General features: G+C 38.1%; 1 protein-coding gene across 3 annotated transcripts; it reads right to left on the bottom strand.

The window, feature by feature from the left end:
- Nucleotides 1–4,399: 4,399 nt before the first annotated feature.
- Nucleotides 4,400–10,385, bottom strand: LOC113032565 (sentrin-specific protease 2-like). 3 transcript variants are annotated; one of them, XR_013903552.1, is made up of 9 exons: nt 9,880–10,385; nt 7,198–9,536; nt 6,987–7,109; nt 6,260–6,325; nt 6,050–6,138; nt 5,274–5,379; nt 4,971–5,076; nt 4,761–4,822; nt 4,400–4,667 (listed from the first exon to the last, which is right to left on the bottom strand). XR_013903552.1 is itself a non-coding variant. In XM_080293431.1 (9 exons), exons 2-9 carry the CDS (start codon nt 7,309–7,311, stop codon nt 4,575–4,577), a joined length of 759 nt encoding a protein of 252 aa, XP_080149557.1. In that variant the 5' UTR covers nt 7,312–9,536; nt 9,880–10,012; the 3' UTR covers nt 4,400–4,574. The 3 variants fall into 3 exon arrangements, 1 of the variants encoding a protein (XP_080149557.1); XM_080293431.1 differs by having other exon boundaries at nt 9,880–10,012; XR_013903551.1 differs by having other exon boundaries at nt 5,274–6,138.
- Nucleotides 10,386–14,778: the final 4,393 nt, after the last annotated feature.

Here is a 14,778-nt window from a genome sequence, read left to right as displayed (position 1 = left end):
ACCGTCTGATGATGCACACGATCAACAGTTACAGTGCCCGTATGTACAAACCATAGCATAAAAGTGATGGGAAATAGTTACGGTGGAAAAGAGTTTATCAGTTCCTAAGAGCAACAACTTGACAGCCTGGATTGAGAATCAGGTGCCCTCCGGATCCAGTCCTGCTCAAAAAATGGTGTATTTTTTATTCTATGTATTCTGTTCATCGTCCAGTGTGTCCCATCTCTGAATGTAACTAAGACAACAACTGTTTTAGTGTATCAATGAAATTAACAAAATAGTCCTCTTAACGTACACACATTAAGGCATAATTGATCCAGAAGAGAGAGGGGGAAAAAAAGAAGAAGAAAAAGCACAGCACAAAGAACAACCTAATGTGAATCAACACCAAGCACACCCCTTTTCAAGGCTTTGCCTCCAAGCCCAGCACTGCTCACAATCTGAACGTCAGTAGCAAAGAAACAGTCGTGAGGACTGTTTCTTTGCCTACAGTGTCCAACAAAGTATCTGGCATGACCCTCCCAGCCAGATACTTGACCGTTGATACTGGATCAGTCTTGGAAAGGAGAAAATTTCCGCTGCAGAACCCCAGAGGACAGCAGAAAGACAGGTGAATGGGGAGTAGGCAGATGGACTGACAGGAAGCCACAGACATACACGACGATCCGGATCCCTGGATCACTGGATGACTTCAAAGTAGTGCAAGATGGCCATGATGTGCTGTGGCATGAACACATAGCCGGTGTATATGGCCATACCAGCCACAGAGATCAGCAGGGAGTCTGAAGGAGAGACGTTAAGGAGGAATTTCTGAAGACATTCAAGTTTTACTGCAGGGAACCACAAACAAACTCTAACTGATGTGCCTTCAACAATCAGTAGCTGGTAATGTGATTTACATCCAACAAACACTGCCTGCTAATGGATACAGGCTGGCAGCCAGTTACACCTGCATGCAAATGTTTGGCCACCAAACAGTCAGTGACCTCTTTTCCTGGTTTGTGAATAGAAAAGATATCAATACAAGCCCTGCAAAATGTTAACTGGCTTATATAACAGCTGTGGCTAAAGTGTAGACACAAAGTCTCATAATTTCAGTAAGGCAAGTCAAACTTTAGTGGTAAATCTTCTAGCAACTGGAAAGAATTTCAAACTCGTTCAGCAGGATTTACATTCCAGAAAGCAGGGAGGAAAAAATATTTGAAATAACTTTAAAACTATGTACAGAGATAGCCACAATAATGCTCTCAAAATCACACTATTGAGCGTAAAGCATGTTTACACACTTTATAATTACCTTGCTAATGTAAACAGGAAAGCAGACTGTTGCCATCATTTTGTCCAATAGACATTTTCATTGTTGAATGTCCTTGCTGATAGCTATCATATAAGATCACCACTACACAAAAAGGCAAGTTGCAGAAGGCTCTGCAGCTCTTATACTTGCTGCTTTCCACAGGCAGCATCTTCCAGTGGGAATATGTGACACTGTTGTCTTGCCTGACAAAATTACTGTGCTTACAAGAAAATTAGCAACCGCATCACACACACATCTGAAAGCTCCTGGTTCTTCAAGGACAGAAACTGCTGCTTTTTATCATCTTACATTTTTAACTTATGACTCAAAAAGATCATTTACAGTACCAGGAAACTTTAGGTGGAGGAACTTCAGTGTTTATTTTTGCTCCATTTAGCTGTAAATGTTGTACAAAACAGATTTTAAACTTGTGACAGGATGTTTTGCAATGAAAATAACCTTGGAGGTCACAGCTCTCTACAGAGCTGTACACCTTCTATCAAGTGACCAGATATTTCCTAACAGATTTGTCAACCAAGAAATTTTGTCAGTCACTGACATTTTCTAACGCTCATTCACTTGCTATTCCCGATAGGAAAAGAAACAGGAAAAAACCCAAACCCTTAAATACTTACAAAACCTACAAAAGTCTCATCAGCCACTGGAAGTTAAGTTCATCGTAGCCATAATCTGCTTCCTGTAGATCAACAATAAAATAACCAGTGTGATCCCTGAGCGACTGCGTCAAGTTATTTGATGAGATGCAGGCCGATAACGATCAGGAAGACACGGTAACACACCTGACCCTCGGAGGGAGACGAGATACACCCCGACAGTGACACCATCATGCACAGAACGTGATACTGATGACTTCCTGCACTGCCACAGATCAAAGTACAGTCATAAAACCATCAACAAGGGGTACACTCTAATTATTAACTTCGTTCAGTTAACATTGTTTGCGTTTTTTTAAAAGCATAAAATTAAAATAAAGGTCATACGTAACGTGTATGTACTTCACGCGACAATCACCTGACCGACTCTCTTACAGTAGCTGAAGCTAGCTTAGCTTTGATGCCGCCCAAAGAGTAAACTAACCGCACACACGCTGGACTTGAAAGGCAAAGTACACAGCACGACAACAAAGTGTGAAACATTCTTTAATGTATCAATGAAAGGAATTTGACGCTTTACTCAAGTCTGTCACTACAAACACGTTTCTTTATGTCAACTAGGTTATGAACTAGGAAGCGGTTTACGCACACATCGCTCCAGTTTTCATCCGTTTATACACAAACCAATTACAGATTAAAACACATAACTTGTAGAATAACATTTAGAGCAGTCTCTACAATGTGGCAGATGAGTGTTCAATTCAGAATTGACTAAGCTGTGAACTCTTTAGCTTTCAACGATAACAAGGGCCGACTCTGTCTATATGCCGCATTTGCCATAAATCACCGCTCATGTGTTAAAATGCTGTAAATGGTTTATACAAACAACTGAAGCTATGTTTACTTTTACCCAAAGTTAGCGCTATCAGTGAAAGATCTAGGCCAGTCAGGCTAGCGTTCGGCTAAAGGTAGCAAATTAGCTCGGTAGTACATCCCTTCAGAAGCCACTTCAATACGGAAAAAGGATACTGAACACCGTCCTCTCCCAGGGCTCCAGCATGTACAAGGCTGTCACCAGAAGATACTGGTAGTAAAACCAGGATAACTGCTTCCAACACTCTCCAAGTGCCATGGTCCAACTTTTAAAATCAACTTTGCTCCTTCCTCGCGGCTCTTATCCTCTTTATGTTTCGTGGTGAGGTGTTTTGTGCTCACGTAAGGTTTAATCGCGAGGCGCTGGTTTCCGGTGTTGTGCCAAAGTAGTTACCCCCGTCAAAAATTGTTTCCCCATTCACGGGAGCGCGCAAAGTAGGAGGAGCCACTTGCCCAGCTCCGTTCTGTACGCTACTTGTCACTGATCTGCAGTCGACGCGATAAAGAGTAAAAGCTGGAAAACAGCAGACTCGATGAATTTAATATTAGTTTCGTGATATTGTAATGTGCCGTGTGGAAGACAGTTTACCTTATAATGTACACTGAAATAACCTGCTGGGAATACTTTGTCTAGAAAACGACTTTGATACTATAATACTGTAAAACCAGATGCGATCATGGAAACACGTCGCTCTCCAGTGAATTTACACTCGGTTTACACTTTGTAGCGAAGCTATCACGAATGAGTTTATTTGCAAAATCAATCTCAGTATAACCAATAAGTACAGTAACTTTGGAGAAGATGTCTCATTCACAGCAAAAGTTATGGAGGGATACAGATTTTATCAGGCTGTGTGGCATCGGCTGCCAAAATGTGTGCCCCCCCCATCTGTAATCCATATTGCCTTTGCCATCACAAAGGGTATATTTGCCAAATAAGTCACAGTATAACCAATAAGTACAGTAACTTTGGAGAAGATGTCTCATTCACAGCAAAAGTTATGGAGGGATACAGATTTTATCAGGCTGTATGGCATCGGCTGCCAAAATGTGTGCCCCCCCCATCTGTAATCCATATTGCCTTTGCCATCACAGAGGGTATATTTGCCAAATAGGTCACAGTATAACCAATAAGTACAGTAACTTTGGAGAAGATGTCTCATTCACAGCAAAAGTTATGGAGGGATACAGATTTTATCAGGCTGTGTGGCATCGGCTGCCAAAATGTGTGCCCCCCCCATCTGTAATCCATATTGCCTTTGCCATCACAGAGGGTATATTTGCCAAATAGGTCACAGTATAACCAATAAGTACAGTAACTTTGGAGAAGATGTCTCATTCACAGCAAAAGTTATGGAGGGATACAGATTTTATCAGGCTGTGTGGCATCGGCTGCCAAAATGTGTGCCCCCCCCATCTGTAATCCATATTGCCTTTGCCATCACAAAGGGTATATTTGCCAAATAAGTCACAGTATAACCAATAAGTACAGTAACTTTGGAGACCATGTCTCATTCACAGCAAAAGTTATGGAGGGATACAGATTTTATCAGGCTGTTTGGCATCGGCTGCCAAAATGTGTGCCCCCCCCATCAATAATGCACCTTGGCGTTGCTATCACGAAAGAGTTTATTTGGAAAATAAATAACAGTATAACTAATAACTACAGTAACTTTGGAGACCATTTGGTTTTTTAGACTTTTTAATTTAACATCTACATCTATATATGTAGATATGTGTTCTCGACAATGTGTGCCATAAGAACACTAGCTGTGGACCTTTAGTGTCAACTATGTACAAGCGAGACAAATAAACACATCTTCTGGTGGTGGGCTTTTCACGCAGAGCTGGTGGAACCACCGCAAACACATCTCACACTGAATCTGTAAAAAAATAAATAATTACAAATCCCAATGTTAAAATTTCATTTATGGGAATTGATCATAACATTTAGCAGTCTTTCTTGATGTCATTACCCATTTGTTGTCAGTTTCATGCTCTTCTTCCCCGCAGAAATGACAGATGTTTGTCAAGTCATCTGTTTTAAAAAGTGAAAAAATAGCACATAGAGTATACTACCTACTGCACTTATTACTTCATTCAAACAACTATATGGTTTGTTTCTACAGCCATCATGATGAAAATATTCATGATGTGAGAACACTGAATGGTGGAAAATGAGTTACCTGTCTCTAGGAGAAGAGTGGTGGCAATTTGCAGCCTGTGTGTGTTTATGGCCTTTTTTGTAGACAGAAAGTCTATTGACTCTTTTCGCAAGATCTTTTCAGCAAACTGAACAAGAGATTCGAAGATGACTAAATAGGCTAATATCGTAAATGTTATTTTATAGTAATTTGTTTCCTGTGAATCAATTTCTTTCTTTTATTGTGTAATTATCTTATATTCCTTTTCCTGTCATTAACATTTATTACAACACAACATTTCCAATATTCTCGTATATATGTATGTATTACGGTTAAGACTCGTACTTTCAATGCAAAGACTCCACATGAGGTAGCGTCCACTTGTTTTGGGTGTTTGACTGTGTCACAAGTCCATCTTGAGACGTTGCATCCTTTTTTTCGCATGAATGCCCTGAAAGACAAGTACAATAAAAACAAATAACATGTTTTAAAATTTTGGTGACACAAGAAGGTGAACAGTATGGAGAGCTTAAGTGTCTGTTGAACATCAAGTTAAGAACTGACCACATGTTTTGTTAAAATCATTACTTTTTAAAAGTCTACAACGCATTTCCGTGGACAATTACTTCTGCTTTTTTTCCCGTTTCCGCCCATGATATAGAAATCAATCACTTACACAGTACACTTTGAAGAGATGTGGAGGAGGAGCAAAGATGAAATTCACACATGTATAACCTATGTGAAATTATTTTAGACATTTGTCTGATGTTTTAGTGCTAAACCTCCGCAACACTTTATGCAACTACTAAACATTATTCTCCCCATGCTATATTTTCTAATGTAAAAACATCATCTCATACAGACATCAGGTCCTCAAATAAACATTGAAACATGGGGAGACTTCTCTTTAAAGGCAAAATTAACCCATAACACCACAATATCAGAAGGCTAACACAAAAATTCAAACCTGTTGCTGCTATTTTTTTAATTTTGAGTGCCAATTTTTTTTTAATTTTTTTTGATTGACATCATACTTATAATTGTCATAATAAACACATAAATAACAACAGCAACAAAGCGTTTAATAAAGGGTCAAAATAAATTTCAACATTTATCCTTACCTTGTTGATTCCAAACAATTTTGGATACCTTGTTTAGTTTCTCCGAGTGGATCAAGATACAGTGACTTCTTTTCTTGTGGGTAAATGACCTACAGTAAAATTATGTGGAGAATTACATGTAATAATTCAAGAGTTAAGATTATCTGCATGCCATGCATTTGTCTTATAAAACTGATTTGATGAATATTGTAAAAGCAATTATTTTTTTACCACTAATGTCCAGTGATGATGTTCATTTACAATTCCCAGAATGACTTCATGCTCCATGGGTTTGATCTTAAATTGAAACAAAACAATAAAAATATTCACTTCAGAAAGAAATGCAATAACATGTTGTTTAGAGTCCTTTCTTATTAAAGCAATTTATGATATATTATATATCATCCACTTATAAAGTACTGTGCGAAAGCCATGATTCACCCCTCATTTCTTTAACCTGTGCAAGAAGCTGGACTATCTTATATTTTTTATAAGTGGTTTTGCACATTACTTCCTCCAAGACTAATAAAGGTCTTTCTAAGGATTTTTTTTGGACATGGAGTTCATTTTCAATCATTTTCAATGCGATCCTTTTACCATCTGCAGAATAATGTTTAATGCTTTCTTAAGCCTCTTTAACAGTGACGTAAGAATCACTTGATAATAAAAAGGTACCTATTAAAGAGATGAAGCAGTGTTGATGATTTCAAAAGAGATATTAGCCCAAATGTTTGAAAATTTCAAATCAAGCATTGATTGGAGTGTGTACAAAAAGAGGAGGAAACCAGACAAGCAGAGAACAAAAGAGAACTGTCAAGTCTGATAAACTATCCACATCTACTAACCCCAGTCTCAATTTATTCTTTCAGCATAAGCTGTTATCCAATCTAAATCTGGATGTGGATATGATCAGAGGTACTTAAACAATACACACAAGATTCTTTCTAGAGATACCTACCTTGAGTCTTGGAGCTTTTCTCTTCCAAATGGCAGTCATTGAAAATGAATCAATGAATGCTGCTTTTGCTGAATTATGACGATTGCATTGTCTCACCATGATCTCAAGATATGCATTAATAGACTGCGAATACAAAATGTAAACATTTGTTAACTGTTGTCAATGAATAAAACACTGATAGTTGCATTGTTGTCAGTAAAGATCAATGTACCTCACTTTCCAACTCCATGTCTGGACCAATTTGTTGGATATCCCAGTAGAATAATTTGTAAGCACCAATTCTGGAGAGTAGAATGTGAGGACTCTTTCCAGCCCAGGCATCCATTATATCTACAAAAAGTAATGAGAAAAAGAGATAAGTCAGCAGGACTAAATGTAAATCAAAATTTCAAATGCATAATTTCTTATGTAGTTGTCTGACAAAAGACGTGTTTCAGGGTAAATACTTTTAAGACGCTGATAAAATGGGCACATGGTTTAACATTGTATTTTGTTAAAAAAAAAAAGGAGAACTTAAATTTGCTTTTATTTGGGGGTAAAGTTACACTTACAATGTTCTACAAAGAAATTTAAATAAATTCATATTAATAAAAGAAAAGAAATTTAAATACATAGCAATAGAAATGCTCTTGCCCCCTATCATATCTTTTTCCAGCAAAAACACCTATTACAACAATTTTTTAAAATTATGTTTAGTTGCAGCTACATGACTATATTTTAAAATACTCAGGCTCAAGGCTTGCACCTGTGGCCTTTACTATTACATAACCTTTTCTGGAAAAATGTTATTTTTCTCCTCCAAAACTAGTTTTATTATCTGTAAAATAGAGTGTCAATTTTTGGGCTGTTAAAAGCAGCGTCTTAAAGAGTATTTGATCTTTCGAACTGTTGCTGGCAGGCAGTCATCATCACAACATTAATATACTTCTTGTAGTGGGCATTCTATGTCACTAGCAGCATATATGACAGCAATTTTGGAAAAGAAGAAAATGAAGAACATACACTACTAGTCAAAATTTGGGACACACCTTCCCATTCAGTGTTTTTCTGTGTGTTCATGCTTTTCATGCAGTGACAATCATCTTAGGTGACTACCCCATGAAGCTCACTGACAGAAGGCCTAGAGTGTGCAAAGCAGTGATCAAAGCAAAGGGTGGCTAATTTGAAGAATCTAATATATAAAATATATTTTTGGTTCTTTCATACTTTTTGGTTTACTACATCATTTGTGTTAGGGTTAGTGCTCCATATGTGTCCATTCATAGTTTTGATGCCTCGAGTTCTAATCAACAATGAATCTACAAAATAGACAAGGAAATTAAGAAGCAACATTAAAATGAAGGTGTGTCCAAACTTTTCACTCTTAGTGTACATCAGATGTACAATATCAATCATGAACATTCTGGGTTACACAACAACAAAAGAAAGATTCACAGTTTTGAAGGACTCACTTTTTCATTTGTGTAATTTTACACATGTGGCTTACATCCTTTTACAAGTTTTCTATAATGTTTTGCCCCATGAATGTTTTTTTAAAGCATTAACATATTGTTAAATTTAAATATTCTGTTAGGAAATATACCTAACAAAATCTTTTTAAAGGTGTAAAATTTCCTATGCCATGATCTACAGAGTAATGAAACAAACACTGTCATAGGAACAAAAGTCCTTTTTTAAAAAAATAAAAAAATATTATATTTATTTACATTTCTCTGCAACTGTTGGTTCTATGGTTTGTGCTGTAGATTGCTGGGCTGTAATCTGTGGAGCTGAGGCTTGTGTGGTTGTAGCATTTGGAGCTGTGGTCTGTGAGGCCTGGTCTGCTGTTATGGTCTTTGAGGCTGGGTCGGCTGCTGTTTTGGATTCGGTTTGTAGAGCTGTAGTGTGTTCTGGTGCTGTAGCACTTGTGGCTGGTTCTGGTGGTTCGTTGTCTTTCTGTGCTGTTGCTCCTGACTCTGGTTCTGATACCGTTATTGGTATACCTTGTGGAACTGGAAATGGATGTTTAGTTTGAACTGGTAGTGATGTAAGTGATGCCATTGGTGCTGTAGCCTGTGTAGCTCTAGGAGGAGGTGCTGGTGCTACCGCCACTGGTGCTGCTGTAGCCTGTGAAGCTAGAGCAGATGCTGGTGCTGCTTGACCTGGTTGTGCTGTTAGTAATGTGGCTGCTGTTTTCTTTAAACCCCGGTGTGGCACTCTTGGCATGCGGTCTTTGCTTAACTTTAGTTGGTCAATATTTACTTTTGGAATGATTGTCCCATTGGAATCCTGAAGATCTGCACTTTTACCTTGGATTGCTGTAATAATGTAAGGGCCTAAAAAGTTTGCTTCAAGTTTCCCCCCTTTCCTCTGCTGGCTTCTTATGTTAGCTCTTAAAACTTTGTCACCAACTTTGAAGACGACATCTCTCTTCATCATTTTTATTTTGCCCTTTGTTTTTTCCTGAGCTTTGACCACGTTGTCCTTCACCAGTTCCAACAGTTTTTGATGCTTTTGAATGTCTTCCGACACCTCCTCCTGCCCCACAATGTCTTCCACAGTCTCATCAACCTTTGAATCAAAAGACATGTCTATCATTACTATAATTTGTGTAAGATACACAGATAATACATAAAAGAACTGAGAAATACAGTGAAAATTTACATTAAGTGTCTTTGGTAAGGTTTTAAGACACAATGTATTTCTGGCAAAGCTTCAGTGTATCCTGGGATTGATTGGACATGAAGAAAACTGTTATTGAGGGGTGGAACAATCCATAGAAATATTCAGTGTTGTTGTCCTTTTATGGCAGTGACATAGCATCCATTGAAACTGATCTGCCTGCGCCTCAAAAACTAAAAAAGTTTCATTGTGTGGGATTTCCGTGTAGTTTGTCACAGACAAAAAGACATACCATGAACTCTTCTGGGATTTCGGAAGGATAGCGAGCCTCTCTGCCGAACATTAGGTAGTAAGGCGAGTATTTGGTGGTCACTTGTTTTTTAGTTCTGAGTCCAAACATTACAGCATCCAGGTACTCATCCCACATTTGTGGTTGGTTGCCAATGACTTTACACAGGGCTCTGACAATGAAAGCACATAGAAGACATTCATATGAAAGATCATTTACAGTTTTTAATAGTTTAATGTCATGCATTAATGTTTTGTTTGAAGGGAACCCCCATAAATGTATAACATGTACTCCAAGAATTTACCTCTGGATGGTGCCATTCATTTTCTCCACCAGCCCATTCGTTTGAGGGTGATAGGGGGAGCAGAGGCTTCTTTTAATTTTTAACAGTCCACAAACCCTTTTGTTGAGCTGCAAAATAAAGTTATATACACTGGCTATAAGCACATTACAATAAGAATTTAAATAAACAGCTGTCATACTAATATCTCAACAACAGATTTATAAAGACCAGAAAATTAACCATTTTCAAAAAATTATTCAAATATGAGTTCACATATTTTTGCCAAAGACTAAAGTACTTACAGAATTGACAAATTCTTTGCCTTGGTCAGTAAGAATCCTTTTCGGGGCTTCGAACTGGTGGACGAATTTTATGAGACAGTTTGTCACTTCCACGGCTGATTTTGACTTTAAAGGGTATGCTTGTGGCCATTTTGTAAAATAATCAATAAAAACACATATGTATTGATGTCCATTGTTGGTTTCAGTAAGTTTTCCAATGAGGTCCATCCCAACCAGTTCAAATGGCTGAGAGACCTTAAAAAGAAAATCATAGTTAAGTTAATAATACTGAAATTACACAGAATGCTAGTCTACTGTTATAATTTTTTCAAGTATATAATCAGTAGGTTTCTAAGCAATGAAAACATTGTGTGATTAAATGTGATTATTTGCTATGGTCGATGACTAACCTTTATCGGAATGTATTCTGCTGGTTTTTTAATTGTTGCAGCACTTGCCTGGCAAAGTGCGCACTGTGAAACCTAATCAAAAATAAAAGCAATTCAATAACAAACACAATAGTTGATGATCAAGGTTTACATAACTTATTTTGAGAGATACAGAAACATTGCTGTGTTCCTCTTAAAATAATTTAGCTGTAGTTGAATTACATAGAGTTTGTTTTGGAGTACCCACCCAATTATTGATGTCGACTGACATCCCTGGCCAGTAGAACCGCTTTGAAATGGCTTCTCTTGTTTTTGTTTGCCCGCAATGGGCCCCAGTAGGACTGGCATGAAAATCTGAAAAAATTGTGTTTGCCTCATCAGCCCCACAGACTACCGTTGTCTTTATGGTTTTGTCTGTGCCTTTGTAGCGCCAGTAAAACAGCTGCTCCCCTAAACATAAACAAGAAAATAGAAAAGTTTATTATAGCTGTTTAAACCACGACAGGTCTATATGTGGTAAAAGTCATGACAATACATCTTGAATGTAATGAATCAATTATTTATGTGATATAATTTGGGGGTGACTATTGGACTGGTTCTCTATATTTATGACAGTATGACTACTTCAGAAACCAAAAAGATTATGCCACACACAAGACTGTATTACTGATACTAAAAAAAGTGATGGGTGTGTAAAGTAATTATGACTAATGGCCTTCAGATATCATGGATTTATTTTTAATACAAATATCAATTCGAAGTAGTTTAATTCCAAATTTCCTGCTGTCAGTAATTTTCCACATATGTAATTTAAAGACATAAAGACATAACAGTGGGTACACCTGCGTAAATGGGTGTGGCACATACCACTCCAAAAGTAATTACGACGTAATATATTGTAGTTAAGCTATAAAAGGACAAAAACAGTTCTTAGTTAACGCTGTCTACTTAATAGCAAACCTTAAAACTTTTACTTTAATAAACGCACATGTGCCTATTAACCGGGGTTAACTAGGTCAAAGAAAGGTCAAGCTAATTAAATCGGTTAGTGCAAATTAAGACTACACATTATGCCATTGTATATGTATTAATATATATGTATTGATGACATTTATAAACGCTACAAAGTTGCAGTTATTACCTTCAATGTCGTAAATAGCAGCTTTTCTTCGGAGAAGAAATTTCTCTTTCTTCGTGAAAAGCGCTGGATACTCGCCTTTCAGTTTATATGCAACCAAAATCTTGTACTCGTCTGGTTCCATCCTCTTGTGGTGTTTGTTATTTTCGAAAACAAATTGTAATGTAATCTTTTAGTTAGCTCAGAGGCACTCTGGTTTTCGGTTCGTGCGCACAATGTGAGCTAATTTGCATAATTGATTAGGAAAACCCACGTGACCGGAGATTTTGGAAAAATTTGACAATGTCGGAGTCGAGTAGGCCTACGAAAGGTTGGCCAAAACTAACTTGCCAACTTTTGAAAAGCCCTGTTACTTACAAAGACGATAAATATATATATTTAAATGTTGTTTTAAATTTTATTTATTTACAAAGAAAAACTCTGCCAATGTGCATCATCATAGAAAGGGGGGGGGGCACACATTTTGGCAGCCGATGCCAAACAGCCTGATAAAATCTGTATCCCTCCATAACTTTTGCTGTGAATGAGACATGGTCTCCAAAGTTACTGTACTTATTGGTTATACTGTGACTTATTTGGCAAATATACCCTTTGTGATGGCAAAGGCAATATGGATTACAGATGGGGGGGGCACACATTTTGGCAGCCGATGCCACACAGCCTGATAAAATCTGTATCCCTCCATAACTTTTGCTGTGAATGAGACATGGTCTCCAAAGTTACTGTACTTATTGGTTATACTGTGACCTATTTGGCAAATATACCCTCTGTGATGGCAAAGGCAATATGGATTACAGATGGGGGGGGCACACATTTTGGCAGCCGATGCCATACAGCCTGATAAAATCTGTATCCCTCCATAACTTTTGCTGTGAATGAGACATCTTCTCCAAAGTTACTGTACTTATTGGTTATACTGTGACTTATTTGGCAAATATACCCTTTGTGATGGCAAAGGCAATATGGATTACAGATGGGGGGGGGCACACATTTTGGCAGCCGATGCCACACAGCCTGATAAAATCTGTATCCCTCCATAACTTTTGCTGTGAATGAGACATGGTCTCCAAAGTTACTGTACTTATTGGTTATACTGTGACTTATTTGGCAAATATACCCTTTGTGATGGCAAAGGCAATATGGATTACAAATGGGGGGGGCACACATTTTGGCAGCCGATGCCATACAGCCTGATAAAATCTGTATCCCTCCATAACTTTTGCTGTGAATGAGACATCTTCTCCAAAGTTACTGTACTTATTGGTTATACTGTGACCTATTTGGCAAATATACCCTCTGTGATGGCAAAGGCAATATGGATTACAGATGGGGGGGGCACACATTTTGGCAGCCGATGCCACACAGCCTGATAAAATCTGTATCCCTCCATAACTTTTGCTGTGAATGAGACATCTTCTCCAAAGTTACTGTACTTATTGGTTATACTGTGACCTGTTTGGCAAATATACCCTCTGTGATGGCAAAGGCAATATGGATTACAGATGGGGGGGGCACACATTTTGGCAGCCGATGCCACACAGCCTGATAAAATCTGTATCCCTCCATAACTTTTGCTGTGAATGAGACATCTTCTCCAAAGTTACTGTACTTATTGGTTATACTGTGACCTGTTTGGCAAATATACCCTCTGTGATGGCAAAGGCAATATGGATTACAGATGGGGGGGGCACACATTTTGGCAGCCGATGCCACACAGCCTGATAAAATCTGTATCCCTCCATAACTTTTGCTGTGAATGAGACATCTTCTCCAAAGTTACTGTACTTATTGGTTATACTGAGATTGATTTTGCAAATAAACTCATTCGTGATAGCTTCGCTACAAAGTGTAAACCGAGTGTAAATTCACTGGAGAGCGACGTGTTTCCATGATCGCATCTGGTTTTACAGTATTATAGTATCAAAGTCGTTTTCTAGACAAAGTATTCCCAGCAGGTTATTTCAGTGTACATTATAAGGTAAACTGTCTTCCACACGGCACATTACAATATCACGAAACTAATATTAAATTCATCGAGTCTGCTGTTTTCCAGCTTTTACTCTTTATCGCGTCGACTGCAGATCAGTGACAAGTAGCGTACAGAACGGAGCTGGGCAAGTGGCTCCTCCTACTTTGCGCGCTCCCGTGAATGGGGAAACAATTTTTGACGGGGGTAACTACTTTGGCACAACACCGGCAAATCACAACTCCGCGTTCAACCGTATGATTGTGACGCAGACCAGGGTGTTCCACCTTCCTAATTTCAAAATAAGAGTCAAAAGTAACTTTCAACACCACATCAAAGTTGGATTTATACTCTATGTTTCAGAACAGCAGCTCTATTTTTATTTGCTTGTTTATCTTGCTTTGCCTTAACCGAGTGCCCATCTTAGTGTATTTTCTTTCCATTAAGCATCAAATATCTTGGTTCTTTAAAACAGATTTTGAGTCACCCCCCAAACCAAAGCACTCTACTGGCCCAAACACTCACTAAAGCACTAAATGTGGATCATTCCATGGCTGAATAGATTCCCCAACAAAATGCTATACTCCCCAGTTTGAAACACATTTCCTTAAGAAGTACAGATATTTATGAAATCAGTTAACTACCAATTAAATGTCAGGAAACTATATTATGATCATACCAACTGTGTACAAGTGAGGCAGACAAAGCACTGTCTCTATTCCTACAATTCTGATAGACATCAGAACATTTACTTACCGAAGCCATAACTGTGGCAGCATGCATATGCTGAAAATTACCCGTCTCAGGCGAGATTATTTGTCAAGGAAAAATGATGTAGCCTTTCA

This window comes from Astatotilapia calliptera, chromosome 19 (genome assembly GCF_964374335.1).
Source record: "Astatotilapia calliptera chromosome 19, fAstCal68.1, whole genome shotgun sequence".
Classification (NCBI taxonomy): Eukaryota; Metazoa; Chordata; class Actinopteri; order Cichliformes; family Cichlidae; genus Astatotilapia; species Astatotilapia calliptera.
Note: the sequence above shows the minus strand (reverse complement) of the source record. Positions and strands in the feature narration are given on the sequence as shown.

Bases quoted from the DNA above. Each gene is read 5' to 3' on its own strand.
- LOC113032565 (XM_080293431.1), bottom strand. From the start codon at position 7,311: ATGGATGCCTGGGCTGGAAAGAGTCCTCACATTCTACTCTCCAGAATT. The intron at 6,139-6,259 runs GTAAAAAAATAA...ATTTTACTGTAG, and splicing joins ATCATCACTGGACATTAGTG to GTCATTTACCCACAAGAAAA. The intron at 4,823-4,970 runs GTAACTCATTTT...TTTTTAAAACAG, and splicing joins CACTCTTCTCCTAGAGACAG to ATGACTTGACAAACATCTGT.